Consider the following 18,708-nt stretch of genomic DNA (forward strand, 5'->3'; position numbering starts at 1 on the left):
GCCTTAGAGCATTAAGGCATGCGCACATCATACATAAACAGCGCGAAATTTAAAATGGTATCGTTTCATTTATTAAATAAATCTATTGTTCTGAGAGTGCTTATTTATTAAAAACCTACTTTTCAACCTAGAATTAAAATAACCTGGTATTAGTGTCAATCTATGGTGTCAATATATTTTTTGTAGCGGCCACAGGGCCACACTACGGTCGAGGTATAGATTCGGAAAGAATAACATGCAACAAATCATTAATTTGATTCGGGATGACCTTCGCGTGGACACTCGAGGGGGCGGTATTCCAGTGGAACTGCAAGTGATGGCAGTTATTCGATATTGGGGCCGGCATGAGGTAGATGTGACTTGTGGGCTAAAATGTACCTTAAGGGCCATCGAGTTGGGCAACCAAAATTTTTTTGGAGAAAGGTCTATGCCTAAGTAACTGACCCGTAAAATCTTAACCGGCGGAGATTTATAGTTTTTTAGAAATTAATTATCAAAGTTTCATAATTTTTCATACAATTTCGAGCAACCATCTTGACATTTGTTTTTTTTTGTTGCGTTTCGTTTTTGCAAGTACAATTCTTGTAAAATGTAATTTTTTTCAATGATGGAATATTATGTATTCAATATTAAGCTGCGAAAGTCCAAATCTAGCTAAAAAACGTTACGCTAAAATAAGCATTGCATTATCATAAGACTTGCCACAGAACCGAAGCTGTCAACCCCGAATTCCACGTGGTCTTGTCTGCCCTACCCCTAGAGTGTATGTAAAAAGCCGGAGGCGCGGAGGGAGAGCAGCCCTCGCCCGCCGTGACAAAGCTCAGGAGCCGTGCGGAGCGGAGCGGCTGAGGCTGGTCGCTGAAGGCGACCAACAAGCCGAAGCTGCGAAGCGGAGTACGGGCGACCGTGCTTTGTCACGCAAGGGCGGAAGGGCTGCACTTCCCGTAGCGCCGGAGCTAAGGCAGTGTCTGACACAATATAAAAATCGATTTCTGGAAAATCGATTTTTTTCAAATTTGTATTTGCAATGTAAATATAAATCCATTTTTATGTAGCCCAAGAATGGTACCATAATAAACAATCTCTGGGATCTCTTATCAGTAAAATCAGGAATTTTTTTAGTTCAGGGAATTCGATAATATTGTGAGTACATTCAGTTAATTCTAAATATTTTTTTTTACCATAAAAGAAAAAATCGAAAGTCGATTTGAGATCGAGCACACCAATTGGGTTAGCCCGCTTTGAGTAGCAGATCTGAATCGAAGCACCCTGACTTGAGTCAAATTAGGTCACTTTGAGTAGCAGATCTGAATCAGAGCACCCCAACTTGAGTCGATTTAGGTTACATTGAGTAGCATATCCGAATCAGAGCACCCCGACTTGAGTCGAGTTAGGTCACTTCGAGTAGCAGAACCGAATCGGAGCACCCCGATCCCACGTGGTCTTGTCTGTCACACAACTAGAGTGTTTTTGTAAAGCGAGGGGGCGACGAAGCGAGTCTTCTGGCGAAGCCCACTCGTTTCCCCCTCCTTAAAAAAGTTTAAATTTTCTCTCGAAACTATTAAAAAAAATGTCAAAAATTACTGTATTTTATGTTGTATTCTTATCCCCCCTCCTTTTTCCAACCCTCCCTGCCAAATCTCCTCTCCATTACCCCCTTTTTCCTATTACATTTCGTTACATAACCTTAAAAATTGTTTTGCATTTTTCTCGAAAAGGGGGGGGGGGGGTTCCGCACCTCCCCCTTCACAGAGGGGGTTCCTCTCCCCCCCTCCTCCCCCCCCCTTTACCCCCCCCTCAACGGCCCTTAAAGTACATTTTTACCATCTGCGATATTGTGTGTCACTGGAGAGGAAGTACACATGATTCCCGCATATATAGAGAAAGCTCAATAAAGCGGAGGTTTGAGGAGAATGAATTTCATGGGAAGCTGATTGGAGATAGCGGGTATCCTTGTACTTCGCATCTTCTAACACCAATATTAAGACCAAGGACACAGGCAGAAGAAAGGTACAACCTGAGTGTAAAGGACGAGCACACGCAGGCGGTAACGGGGCTCCCCGCGCAGCGGCTCCACGTGTATGAGGCGGAATATTAACGCTGCACGTGGAAGAGAGGCGCACCGCGGTTTCGACGAGGCGCACCGCGGTTTCGCCTATCGCGCTGTACTCAGAACGCCACGTGCATTGCGTTTACACGTGGAGGAGGCGTGGCCTAGGCGGCACATACAAGACAGCCGCCGCCGCTTTTGGATGCCGCCGCCGCTTTGAGTCTCGCCGCCTTTTGGATGCCGCCGCCGCTTTGAGTCTCGCCGCCTTTTGGATGCCGCCGCCGCTTTGAATCTCCCCGCCGGCGACGCATATAAATAGCACGAATTTTCAAATGGAGTTCAGTTCGAGCAAGTGCTTACTCCAGACCAGTAGCGAATAAGTACTAATAGTGATCAGTTCGAGCAAGTGCTTATTACAGACAAGTAGTTAATAAGTAATAGTGATTAGGAATTGTAATTGTAAAGAGAAAATATATGTACTTATGTATGTCGAAGGAAGGGTTTTATTTCGACCACGAACCCAACAAACTTATACAGTCCACAACAACGTGTGGTCCTTCGAGCCGGATAACAACGTGTGGTCCTTCGATCGCCGGATAACAACGTGTGACCCTTCGATCGCCGGATAACAACGTGTGATCCAACGAGCACCGGATACTTCAAGGAAGAAACGCTGCACGTGGAAGACCAGATCCTGCCGAAGAGAGGTACGCATCGGCAACGAGCTCACCTTCGAGGGACGAATATCGGCAAACCGGTAACGTTGGTACTAGCCTGCTGGTGTTTTTGATCGTCACCAGGCGAGTCAGGTACCTACCGACGGGGCCGCGCTGTTGGTACTAGTCCAATAAGGTGAGTCGTAAGGTTTTTTACGGGCAGACACGGGCCGCCAGTGGTGACCTAGTGGTACGCGCCGGGAATCAGGGGTGCTGGTCAGCGGAACGAGTCTGCCAGTATAAGCCTGCGGTGCGTCACTAGGCATGGTGGTAACCCGCAGCCAGGGTGACGCTGTGGAAGTTGAAGACCGGAGCCAGGAGACAGAGCGTGTGCGGCAAGAACGAATGCGGCGGCTGGTGCTGGACCCGTTAGCATCGCCATCTGACGCACGCTTGACGTCAGCCACAGACACAATGGAGATCCCGCCGCAACCGCGACGGCATTCGCCAGCGAGATCCGCTAGATCGGTGCGGTCGTCGGCGAGTACGGCGCGGCGGATTAAGGCGGCGGAATTAGAAGCGGCAGAGCGACTCGCCGCTATCCAGAGAAAAGAACTACAAATTGAGAAAGAACTAATAAATAAACGCTTACAGTTCGAGGTGTCCGCCATACAGGAAGACGAGGGCCTGCCGGAAGATATCGTCACCGCGACAGAAGAACGAAACAAGGTGGACGAGTGGCTCCAGTCACATCCTGTGCCGAAGGATGACAGACACCAGAGATCCGAACTAAGAAGAGGAAGATCGCCGACGCCGACCAGACGAACAGGAATAGAGCAGCTGGCGGCATCCCTAGAGAAGATGGCGCGACCGCGCCTACGCCACGCGGACCTTCCAATATTTTCAGGTGCGATTGAAGAGTGGCTGCCGTTCCGAGCAGCCTACCGGGATACAAGCAGCATGTACCAAGTGTCCGACGCAGAAAACATCCAGCGGCTGCGTACATGCCTGAAGGGGGAAGCAAGGGACGCCGTGGCAGCGCTGCTTCACACTGCTTCATCGCCTGAAGCAGTCATGAAAACCTTGGAGCAGTGCTTCGGGAGGCCCGAGATAATTATCGACAGGGCCATGGAGGACCTGAGGAAGCTGCCGCGACCTGGAGCAGCGGCCAAGGACATCAACAGCTTCGCTGTGAAGGTACAGAACGTGGTATGCATACTTCAAACCATAGATAGGAAAGGGTACTTATACAATCCTATGCTAGCAAGGGAGATATTGGACAAACTAAGTCCGCACCTGCGGTCCAGATGGTGCGACTATGCATATTCACAGGAAGGTACGGCAGATCCGGAAATTGTGGTGCTGTCCCGCTTCCTGATGAGAGAGGCGGACCAGGCGCTCCGCTACACATACGCGCCGACGAGCAGCACTGCGCCAGCGCGCAGAGACACCACGGCAGCAGCGGCAGCAGCGGCAGTGCGACCTGCTCCACCGAGAAGGAAGTCGGCAGTATACGCCATAGTTTCCAGCAGTGGTGATGAAGAGGAGAAGAAAGAAGAGAAGAAAGAAGAGAAGAAAGAAGACTTCTGCCTATGCTGCGGGCGCGACCACACCATGGTTGCCTGCCCGCGCTACGCCAAGCTGTCGGTGGATGAGCGGTGGGCGCTGGTGAGGGAAAAGGGCGCCTGCTTCAAGTGCGCCACGAAGAGACATCGGCGCATCTACTGTCGAGCGAAACCATGCGGCGTGAACCAGTGCCGCCGCCCGCATCATTCATCACTGCACGACGTGAGAAGAGAAGAGCCTGCTGCGTCGACCGAAGAAACCGTCATGGCGGTTGCTGACCGCGCAACCGCACCGCCCCGCGCCGTCCTGCTGAAGATGTGTCCAGTCACCGTCGTCGGCCCACGGGGGGAGGTATCGACGCACGCACTGCTCGATGAGGGCTCCACCATCACCCTCATTGATGAGGACCTGGCGCGACAAATCGGCGCCGAAGGTCCCGCCACGCCGCTCCGCATCCACGGGGCGAACATGGAGCAGATTGAAGAAGGAAGTCGACTGGTGACGGTGCAGCTGCGGGGGCAGAGCGACGGGACATTACACGACCTGCGCGCCCGCACGATGAAGAAGCTACAGTTGCATCAGCAGTCCATCCCGGGTTCCCTGCTTCGGTACAGACACCTGCGCGACATACCGGAACATGAGGTATGTTACGAACAAGCACGCGCGGGTGTCCTGGTGGGTACCGACCACTGGGAGCATATCGTGACAAGAGAACTTCGGACGGGCGACGCAGACGAACCTGCCGCCTCCAAGACAAATCTCGGCTGGGTGATACATGGGACAACGCCGCGTCGAATGATCGTCGAAAGGGACTGCGTGCTTCACGTCCGAGAACAGCAGCAAGCGGACCTACGGCTGCACAACCTGGTGGAAGAACACTTCAAGATAGAATCATTGAACATAGCCAGTAGACCGCGCATTGGTGAAGCCGACCGACGAGCGACGTCAATCGTCGAGATGACTACGAAGAAGACGCCGGGCGGGTATGAAATCGGCCTGCCATGGAAGAAAGATAATGTCCGCATGCCGCCGAGCTACAATGCCGCGCTGCGGAGACTTCTGAAGATTGAAGCCAAGATGGACGCCGCGCCGGAATTCGCAGCCGAGTACACCAAGCACATGAACAACTTATTTGAGAAAAGGTATGCGGTTCCATGCGATGGCAGTGAAGGCGAGAGCAGCGTGTGCTGGTACCTGCCGCATTTCGCTGTGACCAATCCCAACAAGCCAGGGAAGCAGCGATTGGTTTTCGATGCGGCAGCCAAAAGCCACGGGACTTGTTTAAATGACGAACTGCTTGAGGGCCCAGACTTGCTACTATCACTGCCGGGTATATTATTTCGATTCAGGGAAAAGGCAGTGGCAGTCACGGCAGATATAGAGGAGATGTTCTTACAAGTAAAAATAAGACCCGAAGACCAGCCAGCGCAGCAGTTTTTATGGAGGGGGAGCCGACGCGACACGCCGCCACAGCACTACAAGATGACGTCCATGATATTCGGCGCAGCGAGCTCTCCGTTTATGGCGCATTACATCCGTAATCATAATGCGCAGCAGCACGCAGAACAATATCCAATGGCGTTAGAAGCGATAACTAAGAGCCACTACATGGACGATCTGGTAGTGAGCTACGCCGACGCGGAGGAAGCCAGACAAGCAATCGAAGAAATACGGACGGTGCACGCGGCGGCAGGCTTCAAGCTACGAGGATGGAACGCCAGCGATAGGAGCGTGCTGAGGGACGTGCCACGAGAACTGCACGCCAGCACACCAACGCAGCTGGGAGGAGCGCAGCCAGCCCCGAAGATCCTCGGGCTAATTTGGGACGCCGAGCAAGACGCGCTAGGATTCAACACAGCAATGAACAGGGTACCGGTGGAGGTGCGAGATCGCAAGCGCCCGCCAACCAAGCGCGAAGCATTAAGTGCGGTAATGTCAATTTATGACCCACTAGGCCTCTTAAGTTATTTCACCATCCGTGCTAAAATCATATTGCAGAGCCTGTGGCGCCTCCAAATTTCATGGGACGAACCAATACCTGAAGAAGAGGGCGAGCAGTTTGCGGGCTGGCTGGCGCAGCTGGAAGCGGTCAGCGCGCTACGTTTGCCGCGATGCTACACAACGGACAACGTCGAAGACATCGAGCTGCACGTGCTATGCGACGCCAGTGAACAAGCGTATGCAGCCGTGGCGTACTGGCGTATGCGGCGAACGGACGGCAGCATACAAGTGAAACTCGTCTCGGCGAAAGCAAAGGTGGCACCACGGCGCGCGCAGACAATCCCGCGCCTAGAGCTGCAGGCGGCGGTGATCGGCGCCAGACTCGCTGATCAGATAAGAAGAGAGCACAGGTATGACATATCTCGTACTTGGTTTTGGACAGACTCATCGACGGTGGTGCACTGGGTGCGCAACGATGCAAAGAGATACACGCCGTTCGTCGCGCATCGCCTCGGTGAGATTGGAGAACTAACACAAAGGGAAGAGTGGCGGTGGCTGCCGACTCATGAAAACGTTGCCGACGACGCCACCCGCCTAAGTTTCACCACGGGACATGATCGATGGTTCCAGGGTCCAGAATTCCTGACAAAGACGGAGGACCAGTGGCCCACGGAGAAGGAACTACGAGAAACTACGGACGAGGCTGATGTACTGCATGTAAGCGAGCTGCCACGGAAGATGGAATGGCTGCCGGATCCAGAGCGCTTCTCCAAATTCCGCACACTGGTGGGAGCAACAGCAAGGGTGCTCGCATTCATCGACATACGCATCAGACACACGGCGACGAGACTAGAATGTCGCCACCTGGAGCAAGCCGAACGACTGCTGGTACAGCGCGCACAGAACGACAGCTTTGGAGAAGACATAAAGCGAATCAAGGACGCGCGCCCCATCAGCAGATCCAGTAGACTGTACAAATTGGACCCGGTAATGGAAGACGGCGTGCTGAGAGTAAGGGGCCGCATAAACGCAGCCACGGCACCCGACACAATGAAGAAGCCGGTAATCCTCGACGGCCGGCACAGAATAACCAGACTAATAGTGTTACAGGAACATTGTGCCGCCGGACACGCCAACCGCGAGCGCGTCACCAACGACCTGAGGCAGCGCTACTGGGTCATCCACCTGCGGCCTACAGTGCGCGCCGTGGAGAAGAACTGCGCGCTGTGCCGAGTACGCCGAGCAATGCCGCAGGTCCCAGCCAAAGGGGACTTGCCGCGCGCTCGCCTCGACCCGTTCCACCGACCCTTCACCAACTGCGGGGTCGACTACTTCGGGCCAATGATGGTCAAGATCGGACGAAGAAGAGAGAAGAGATGGGGCGCGCTGTTCACATGCCTGACATCGCGCGCCGTGCACCTGGAGCTCGTCGCATCTCTGTCAACGGACTCAGCCATCATGGCGCTGAGGAGAATGGCGGCGCGCAGAGGGTGGCCTCGTCTGATGTATTCGGACAACGGAACAAACTTCAGGGGCGCCGATCAAGAACTGAAGAAGGCGTACAACGAGTGGGCGCCGGCGCTACAAGAAGAAGCGCTGCGCCACCGGATGGAGTGGCGCTACATACCGCCGGGTGCGCCGCATCAAGGCGGTGCATGGGAGCGGCTGGTGCGGTCGGTGAAAACCGCGCTCGGCGCGACACTACGGGAGAAGGCGCCGCCAGAAGAGGTGCTGCGGACTCTACTCACCGAGGCGGAGTTCGCGGTGAACGCGAGGCCGCTGACTCACGTGAGCGTGAGCCCAGACGACCCCGAAGCCCTCACGCCCAACCACTTCCTGTTGGGCTCCTCAACGGGACTGCCGACGACGGGGCCGTGCGACGAAGCAGACCGACGGACCTGGCGTGCCAGCCAGGCGCTCGCCGACCACTTCTGGCGCAGATGGATCAAGGAGTACCTACCGACGCTCGTGCCACGGGGGGAGGCGCGAAAGGACACGCGACGCCTCGAGGAAGGTGACGTGGTCATCATCGTGGACCACGTCTTGCCGCGCAACACATGGCCCATGGGAGTCGTGGTGCGCGTTCACGCCGGGCCGGACGACGCTGTGCGGGTAGCCGAAGTGAAGACAAAGAGCGGGATCTTCAGACGCCCCGTCAGCAAGCTCGTCGTGATGAAGGAGGCTACGCAAGCTACGCCGGGGGGAGGACTGTAAAGGACGAGCACACGCAGGCGGTAACGGGGCTCCCCGCGCAGCGGCTCCACGTGTATGAGGCGGAATATTAACGCTGCACGTGGAAGAGAGGCGCACCGCGGTTTCGACGAGGCGCACCGCGGTTTCGCCTATCGCGCTGTACTCAGAACGCCACGTGCATTGCGTTTACACGTGGAGGAGGCGTGGCCTAGGCGGCACATACAAGACAGCCGCCGCCGCTTTTGGATGCCGCCGCCGCTTTGAGTCTCGCCGCCTTTTGGATGCCGCCGCCGCTTTGAGTCTCGCCGCCTTTTGGATGCCGCCGCCGCTTTGAATCTCCCCGCCGGCGACGCATATAAATAGCACGAATTTTCAAATGGAGTTCAGTTCGAGCAAGTGCTTACTCCAGACCAGTAGCGAATAAGTACTAATAGTGATCAGTTCGAGCAAGTGCTTATTACAGACAAGTAGTTAATAAGTAATAGTGATTAGGAATTGTAATTGTAAAGAGAAAATATATGTACTTATGTATGTCGAAGGAAGGGTTTTATTTCGACCACGAACCCAACAAACTTATACAGTCCACAACACTGAGTCACATACGAACGAGGAATACTGTAGAGCGTTGCTTTGGGGTGTGGAAGCAAAGATTCCGCATACTCAACGAAACAATGCGAGGGTCTCTGCAAGTGATCAAGACCACTATTGTTGCTTGTGCAGTTTTGCACAATTTAGCAATACTCTTTAATGAGTCTATTTTAAATCAAGGTATTTGTGCAAACTAATATGTAAACAAAGTATATTTAATAATGCCAATACATAAAAAATAAGCATATTTTAATTCTTTATTTTGTATTTTTCTAGATCCTTCAGGCCTTGAAAATCAATTATTAATCGATCCAACTATCCCTGATAATATAGAAGATGAAGACGAAAATATAAACAGGGCCATTTATATTGAAACTTATTTTAATCAATAAAAACCATATTTTATTATTTTTCAAAATTTATTTTTTTTAAATATTCCTCCTCTAATGCAAGTATTTGGAGCTTCTTCTCGTGAAGCTCCCTCTCTTGTTCTATTCTTAATAGGTGAAGCTCCCTCTCTTGCTCTATTCTTAATAGATGCAACTCTTGTTGTTGCTTCATTAATTCCTCCCTGCTTTTTTTTGCAAGGAGGAATAATTGATGCTCGTAATTGGAATTTGATTTCCCACTGTAAAAATAACATAAACATTAAACATTATTTCACATAAATCACAGCTGAACAATAAGCACAGGAAATTTCATGAAATTCTATTTTCAACATTACATACTTACGTTTTTTTTGGTTTAGCTTTGAAAATATGATGTGTAGGATTTATACGTGGCAATTCAGTGGAGAAATTTGGCAATTCAGGCTAAAAATAAAAAAATAATAATTATTTTAAAATAATATAAATTTTATTTATAATACTGATATTTTTGTATAACATAACTGATAAAAATATTATACAAATTATTATATAATATGATTACCTATGCATGTGCAGTGCTTTCATCATTTTCATTCAATTTCAATGTATCATCAGCAGACTCCTTAGTAACTTCCTATAAATATATAAAATATAATTACTCAATCTCACAATAAAAAACTATATATGCATAGCGCTATTATCCCTTAATGGATATTCCAAATTAAGGAATAATAGCAGTAGAAAATGTAAAAAATATAAACCTGTTGGCCATGTGTTGCATCGCTATCGAAAGGATTGTTATCAACCACAAACTCATTAGGAAGAGCTGCTATAAGCTCTTGATCTTCAGGCGGAGGACTTGGTGGCGGAGGTCCCCCGCCTGTCATGTTTCTTGCCGTTCTAAATTTGTGTTCCGAAGCCTTAGCTTTCTTCAAATTCCTCCACTGATTTTGTATTTGGCTTAAGTCCCTTTTATGGAGTGAAATGATATTATAACTGAAATATAAATACAATAATAATGTTATTACACTGTAACAATTTATTAAATACAAGAAACTGTTAGAATAAGTAAAACTAAAATAACCAAGACAAAACATCTTCCCATGCAAGTTTTTTTGCTGTATTTGTATTAGTCGACGTATCTGTTCGAACCAAGGCCTGCCACCCACTGTCTCTCGGGAACGATTATAATAAAACAAAAGTTCCAAGTGAGCAACGAAAAATTTATTCTTCTAAACAAATATATGTTTACACAAAAAAATTACAATAGTGCGATGTAAATATGGCTTAAAACAAAAATATGCCATCTCTTGGCGAATAGCAGAACTAAGTATACTCTAGGTATTTGATAAATGAACAAACAATTCAATAGCGCGATGCAAAAACACACGTTTTCGGTACAGCGACCTCTAGCGACAAATAGTTATAACTAGTACCTAATTAGAACCTTTAACATTCCGCCCACCATGGACAGAATGTCCATCACTTAAAACTACATACATTGATAACTGCGTTACCGCCCACCATGAAACATTAATGGCAGTAACGTCTTAAAACACAATACATGTTTTAGAATAGAGTAAGTGGACTGTAAACAATAATAATAAAAAAAACAAAATACATAAAAATAACTCCGATACAAATTACATGAATAACTACGCGTACGTTGTGACTGGGAGCACAATAATAATAAAAAAATACATGAAAATAACTCCGATACAAATTGCATGAATACTACGCGGACGTAGTGACTGGGAGCACAATCAGCTTTGAGGTGGGGCGTTTAATGATTGAACCCTTGCAACGCAAAGACACAACTCTTGTGACCTTGTCCGAACCAGTGTGCTTATCTAAAATTACCCAATGAAGCAATCGCGTAGGAGGCAAATCATCCTCCAGCTCTCAATATGTGTTCACTGTCGAGATACGGATGAAGCGAGGTAAGCCTAGGTAAGCCAAAATAATGACTCTGACATACACGAATGCACGACATTAAAACCTCATAAATTTCGGAAAACCTTAAATTAACAGAAAATTTTGTTTTAGATTTAAAAATTAAAAAAAAATACCTTCGGCAATATGTAAGAACTCTCGTTAGGTTAATCAATGATGAAAATCTTTTAATAAATTCATTTTTTTTTTTTTTTTTATCTCCTATATTAACTACGTAACACAGAAATTTGTCCTTCTTCTCTTCAAGATGTGTATTTCTAACTTCACCCTTGCTATATTCAATTGACTTATTTTTGAGCCAACTAGGTCCCTTCATCCATGACTCAAGTTCCAATAATTCCATCGGACTAACACCTTGCGAAGCGCAATCTGCAGGGTTGTCTTTCGATTGAACGTGTGACCATTGATCGCCATCCATAATGAAAAGTATTTCAGAAACGCGGTTTCCAACAAAAGTTTTCCAACGGCTGGGGTGGCTTGTCAGCCATGCTAAAACTACCGAAGAGTCAGTCCACGCATGTAAATTATTTTTTGAAACGCCTAATGTGACTGAAACTTCACTTAGAAGTTTCGCAAGCAATACGGCGCCACACAACTCCAACCGAGGTATGGACACCTGTTTGATAGGGGCTACCTTGGTCTTAGATGCTATGAGACTAATATGAATATTGCCGTTGGAATCAACTGATCGCAAATTAACCACAGCCGAGAATGCCCTATTGGAAGCGTCACAAAAAACTTGTAGTTCGAGCTCAATATCCTGTCGACTAGTGTGAATCCACCGGGGCAAGCAAAATTGGGTGAGTTTATGTAAATGGTCTCGATATACGAGCCAATCCTTTAAAAGCTGATGAGGAAGTTCCTCATCCCATTCAATACCCGAAAGCCAAAGTCGTTGTATAAACACTTTAGCCGTTATAACAACTGGAGAGATCCATCCGAGTGGGTCAAATATACGAGCTATGTCCGATACCACTCGCCGTTTGGTTACTGGAGTCTTCAAAGTAGGTAGATGGACAGTGTATTGAAATTCATCAAAATTTCGATCCCATGTTAGACCTAAAATCTTCATAACATTATCCTTTTCGAAGATAATGTTCTCATCACAATCACACGTTCCATCTCTTATCTTGAGTAACAATTCATGGCTATTGGTGGACCACTTCTGAATTTGAAAACCTCCACGACTCAACAACTCGGACAACTGACGATGATTCTGTTCGCCTTCAGAAATAGTCTTACAACCAGACAGAAAATCATCGACATAAAAATCAGACAAAACACGTTTTGCTACCAAAGGAAAATCATGTCCTTCGTCATGAACCAATTGCTGCAAGGAACGCACGGCTAAGTATGGAGCCGAGGATGTACCAAAAGTTACACGCAACAAACGCAAATGATGTAACTCAGTTTGCGTATTGTCACGCCACAAAATGCGTTGATAATCTACATCCTCGTCAGCTATATCCTCTGACTTGCCAATCTTGCATTGGGGATTGTCTGTCTTAAAAGGCAATCTAACGATACTCGTATCGTCTCTTTTGGTAGTTTTAGAGTAAAATTCCTCGCATTTCTGTTCTTCTTCAGTTAAAATAACCCCCAAATTTGAAGAATCTTCCGACTCTTCCAACTCCCAAAACTTCTTCAGATGATCATTGATATCATTGATATTCACCTGTGAATTAACAACTACGCCGTAGCAAGCCGGCTTTTGAGTTTCGACGGACTGGACTTCGCCAGACAAAATCCAACCGAGCTTAGTCCTTTGAGCAACTGGTGCTCCAGGTGGTCCTCTTATCAAACCTTCCTCCAGAACAGCGCCGACCACTCTAGTGCTCAACAGCAAATCAATACTGCCTGGAGTATGGAATGAGGGATCCGCCAACTCCAAAGGCGAAACCATCGGCAAAGCCTGAACGATCCTTCTCTCAGGAAGGTGTGAGGTTAGCCTTGTTAAAACATACGCGTCGACATATAAAACAAAATTGGGGTCTAGGCGAGACTGCAATTTAAACTTAACAATCCACTTGGAAGGCATTGAAATGCCTTCGTCATCGCCTAGACGGAGTATGTCGGTATGAGCAGGTAACTTGGTCAAGCCAAGAAGCTGGACTGCAGATTCCGTGATAAAGGAAACCTGAGAGCCTTGATCCATCAAAGCTCTTAAAACAAAGGCAGCTCCAGATCTCGATTCGACGTTGACCAAAGCTGTGGCTAATAAGCCTTGACTATGAGTATTTGCATAACAACAAACAGGGGTGGTTGACTCACCTTGATAAGATGTAGCAGCTGCTACATTTACATCTGCTGGACTATCAGTCACAGCAGCGTTGACAGTTTTAGGGTGCAGAAGTGTGTGGTGTCTTTTCTTACACTTATGGCAACGGGTAGATTGACGGCATGAATAAACATTGTGATTTCTATTAAGACAATTATAACATATTTTACTGGTTCGGGCAAATTCACGACGAGAGTTAATGTCCTTTGCGGCGAATTCCTTGCAGTGACACAGTTTATGATCACCAGAACATAGAATACAAGACACAGAAGCTACATGAAACGATTTAGGATTATGTGAACGGGTAACATTTTGTTTAGGATCTAGATATTCTAGGGATCGAAATCGGGTTTCCAAGAATTCTTTCATGCTATCAAAGGATGGTAACTCATCTTTCGAACTAACTCTCACCTCCCACAACTTGCGCGATTCGGAATCTAATTTTAAGCTAATTATGTATATTATGATTGTGTCCCATGAACTCACATCTATACCTAATGTACGCAAACCGTGCAAACAATCAAGTGTCGTATCTAAAAGGTTCTTAATTAAATTTGAAGATTCTTTTACAATGGTTGGCTGATTCATAAATCGTTTCAAAATGCAATTAGACAAAAATCTCTTATTGTCATAACGCTTAATGAGAGTTGCCCAAGATTCCGTGTAATTAGAAGCCGTGACAGGAGTATATCTCAATAATTGTTCAGCTTCTCCAGATAAATGTGTTTTCAAGTAATGAAGCTTCTCAACGTCGTCCAAAGTTTCATTTTTGTGAATAAGTGAAACAAAAAGATCGCGAAAAGACGTCCATTCGTTATATAAACCGGAAAAAATAGGTAAACTAATTTTGGGTAACTTTACTTTCGATGTGACTTGAGATGCTTTACTACAATTATTACAATTTAAATTATCTTGTTGTGTATTTAACAACTCTTTTAATTCTGATTTATAATTGAAATAAATGTCTTCTGTTTCGTCGTAGACGTCAGCCGTAAAATATGGGTTAGTGGTTGCATCTTTGTCAGATGCCTTTTCGATGATAGACTTATGAGTATTAAGAAAATTTGACCATTGTGACTCGAGTGCTTCTAATCGAGTTTCAATATAAAACTGAGTCAATCTTTCTTTAGGAGATTTTTTGAAGTTGATCCTGCCCTTGTAAATAATATTTTTGTTGTTTAGTTGTACTTTAATCAATGATTCCATGTTAAACAACAATAACACAAATTTATGAAACAAAAATATGAATCAGTAAAAATTCTAAGTTCAAGAATAAACTTGAAAAAATTACAAGTGTTTAAATTTATAAACAACTTAGAAAAAATCGGGCATGGATTCCCCGTCTAATCACTTTTTGCTTAATTATTCTAAGTCTAAATTAACTCTAAATTTTAAACTAAGTACAATGTTCTAAATATACGTAAAATAATTAAAGTCCCAAACACTTCACTAATAATTGTAACTTGATAGAAGATCGAAATGAAATATTTTTACAAGTACACAATGTTTACTCACAGTTGTTTCTTCAAACCATTCATAATATGTTGCCAGTCGTAAGTGGCGCCCTCTATAGTTGGTCGTGCTCAGTTGCTGCTGTGTGGAAGGCCCGCCCTCTGCCGGAACGTAGCACTAGACTGCGAGTGCTTGCTGCTTGAACTGGTTCCCATAGGCTGGTGGCGCCCTCTCGCGGAAATGCTGCAGCTTCTTATGCACACTCCTTATGGATGCGCTTACGCCGCTCACCACAATGGCGCTTCAGTAGCAATCCACTACCGGTTTGCGCGCCGTACTTTAATACAAAAATCCACTGGTCTAGGTTCTTAATATCCGGCTCGAAGGACCAAAAAATGTTCGAACCAAGGCCTGCCACCCACTGTCTCTCGGGAACGATTATAATAAAACAAAAGTTCCAAGTGAGCAACGAAAAATTTATTCTTCTAAACAAATATATGTTTACACAAAAAAATTACAATAGTGCGATGTAAATATGGCTTAAAACAAAAATATGCCATCTCTTGGCGAATAGCAGAACTAAGTATACTCTAGGTATTTGATAAATGAACAAACAATTCAATAGCGCGATGCAAAAACACACGTTTTCGGTACAGCGACCTCTAGCGACAAATAGTTATAACTAGTACCTAATTAGAACCTTTAACATATCCTTATTCTCTAATATAATATGTGCTCGCTCGAGCACTAATTATTTTCGAAGCACTTTCTAAAGAGCAATATATATTTATTAATAAGCATTAAAACATGTAAGGAAATAAGTACATTCTATTAGATTTCTTGTGTACATTACGTACCTTATCCTCCTCACTCCAATTCGTCGAACGAGAACGTTTATTGATCATTGAACTCATTTTAAATTAAAACTGAATTTGAATTTATCAAAAGTCTCAAATCTGTACAAATGTTTGAAATTTGAAAGTTATCAATATCCTGTCAGTTAAACGTCATACAAAATAAAGTCTACCATTCATATTTGTCAAAAAGTACATTTTTAGTCAAGTTTTACGTGAATAGTGGGTTTTATTTCGATAATGTTACTAGAAAAAAATACATATATTGACGTAACTTAGTTGAGAGACTGCTGAGATAGGTTTATAAGTACCTAAGGGCGTATTCAGAAAGAAAGCTTGAAACTTGTAAGCGCTTATCGGCGCTTGTCATGTTCATATATTTTCCTGTCAGTGCTGGTAACCCGCGCAGGAAAATATATGAACATGACAAGCGCCGATAAGCGCTTATAAGTTTCAAGCTTTCTTTCTGAATACGCCCTAAGATTATTTTAATCATTGTTTAAGGAGTTGAGAGTTATTTAACTGAGAGGTGTTTATGCAACAGATCAGTCAGTTTTTATAAGTAAGGCTGGTAATTTTTTACGACATCACATTAGAAACCTCAAAAATAGCAGTACTTCTCCACTATTTAATGGATGTTATTATACATATAAACCTTCCTCTTGAATCACTCTATCTATTAAAAGAAACTGCATCAAAATCCGTTGCGTAGTTTCAAAGATTTAAGCGTACAAAGGGACATAGGGACAGAGAAAGCGACTTTGTTTTATACTATGTATAATATAATAATGATAGTGATAGCACAGTATTACAATATTATTTCCTACAGTAAGGAAACGCCTTTGATGTCGCGCGATGCCGCCGCCAGCGTAGGTACTTACGCTGCCACACGAAAATACGCTAGGGTTGCAACAAATGGGCAATAAAACAATTGTGATTATTAATATTATGATGAAATCATTTATTCATATGTACATTCAAAATAATTGCGATTATTAAATCTAATGTAGGTAATCATTTGTTCATAAATATATAATTACAGATATTGCACTGCTAAATATTATTTACGTGGACACTTTATTTTTGGATGTTCTTAATTGTATATTATACCATTTAAGAAGTAATGCATTCGCATTGGGATGTACAATCTGATTAGAAAATAATGAGGACAACATATTATACATAGCTTTGATTTTAATTCAACAGATACAATTATTAATACAATCTTTCTGAAATATTGTTTCCTTCTGGGATTTCAATGTAGATTTACATCCGTAAACGGAACAGTTTTTGCGCGCCATAATAGAATATGTAAGTACCTATGTACCTATAATAAAATTATTACACAAAAAATACGACTGCGTCGTCCTTTCGCGATAGTTAATGCAAACTCAGCGTGATTGCATTAAGCGGCCCGCGTCGCCCGACCCCCCGCCAGTTCCCCTCCGTTTCTCTGCACAAGTACATTCGTCGCCATACTGTAGGAAATATGGTGATACTGTGGTGATAGTCCGGCTAACGAAAGATAAGACTGGAAAAGGCGGCAAATTCAAAAAATCATCATATTAAGGTAACCTAATGGTAACTTAGGTTATAGTTGGAAATAAAGTTTTGATACTTTAATTTATTATTACGAGCTTTGTTTTTTTGAGAGATTAACAACCTCTACAAACTCTTCATCTATATAATATTATATATATGTAATCTGGTACAGTTATCTGATACAGATAAAAAAAAGAACAGCTAGTGAAAGTAATAAAAAACATAATAAAATACAATTAAATTTTGTTTAATCAATATAATCATATTAAATCTAAAAGCCGCGTTCAGCCGCGAATAAAGAATAAGAATCACTATCATTATCTCTGACATCATTAACTCTTCCATTTCTGCAGTTATTCCATCTTGTTTTTTTTGTACTGCTCTTCAACATGAATAACATGGTTCGGTCATAGAAGAAATCTCGTTGAGATACTGATTTTGTGTCTTTAAACATTTTGAACGGACAGATCGTTCAATTTTATATTGTTGCTTTAATAGTTTATAACTGGATTACTGGTATCATCCATGCAAAATAATAATAATAATATTAAACAAATCATATAATGTGCAATGCAATCAAGATGAAAAGTATCAAAATATCAAGTCACACTGTGTGTTTTTCCTTGAAAACTACATCTCTTTCAAATTGTTTCTTTTTAAATTTATTAATCATAGTTTAAAGTTTTCGTCATGTTTTCAACTCAGTTTTCAATTATTAGAAATCACTAAAATCCTAAGCTAAAATCGCAGAAAATAAAATCACTTTGACAAGCTTTGACACATCAACAACTCAGGTTTTAATGACAGTTAACTGTTAAGTGCTGCCAAATAAATTTTCGAAATAAAAAGCCAGTCTCATCTTTCGAACCAGACGTGACTAGTATAGATTTATTTATTGATTTAATAAATGAAACGATACCAATTTAAATTTCGCGCTGTTTATGTATGATGTGCGCATGTCTTAATGCTCTAAGGCGCATGCGCAGGTTTCAATTATTTTATAACTAGTGCCCCGGCTTCGCCCGTGGTACATATTTAGTATCCTATATCCTTCTCCTGGCTCTAAACTACCTCCCTGCCAATTTTCAGCTAAATCGGTTCAGCCGTTCTTGAGTTATAAGTGGAGTAACTAACACGACTTTCTTATAAATATATAGATTTTAATAAAATAAATAATTTAACAATTTCAATGATGGACCTATACGGACCTAACGGTAAAGAATACGATTTTGATAAAATTCGCCAATTTTGATATGGATGAGGTGCT

At 44.4% G+C, this 18,708-nt stretch overlaps 2 protein-coding genes across 2 annotated transcripts; one reads left to right on the top strand and one right to left on the bottom strand.

Moving 5' to 3' along the window:
- The first annotated feature begins 3,030 nt into the window (after positions 1-3,030).
- Positions 3,031-8,427, top strand: LOC149903594 (uncharacterized). The gene has a single exon (XM_090108929.1). The coding sequence runs from the start codon at positions 3,031-3,033 to the stop codon at positions 8,425-8,427; it is 5,397 nt and encodes a 1,798-aa protein (XP_089965055.1).
- A 2,159-nt stretch (positions 8,428-10,586) lies between these two features.
- On the bottom strand, positions 10,587-15,756 carry LOC149903595 (uncharacterized). Its single transcript, XM_090108912.1, has one exon. It carries the CDS (start codon positions 14,797-14,799, stop codon positions 11,251-11,253), a length of 3,549 nt encoding a protein of 1,182 aa, XP_089965038.1. The 5' UTR covers positions 14,800-15,756; the 3' UTR covers positions 10,587-11,250.
- Positions 15,757-18,708: the final 2,952 nt, after the last annotated feature.

The sequence above is a fragment of the Colias eurytheme genome, chromosome 13 (assembly GCF_061535395.1).
Source record: "Colias eurytheme isolate Ceu_HAF_F1 chromosome 13, ilColEury1 Martin Lab GWU primary, whole genome shotgun sequence".
In the NCBI taxonomy this organism is placed as follows: domain Eukaryota; kingdom Metazoa; phylum Arthropoda; class Insecta; order Lepidoptera; family Pieridae; genus Colias; species Colias eurytheme.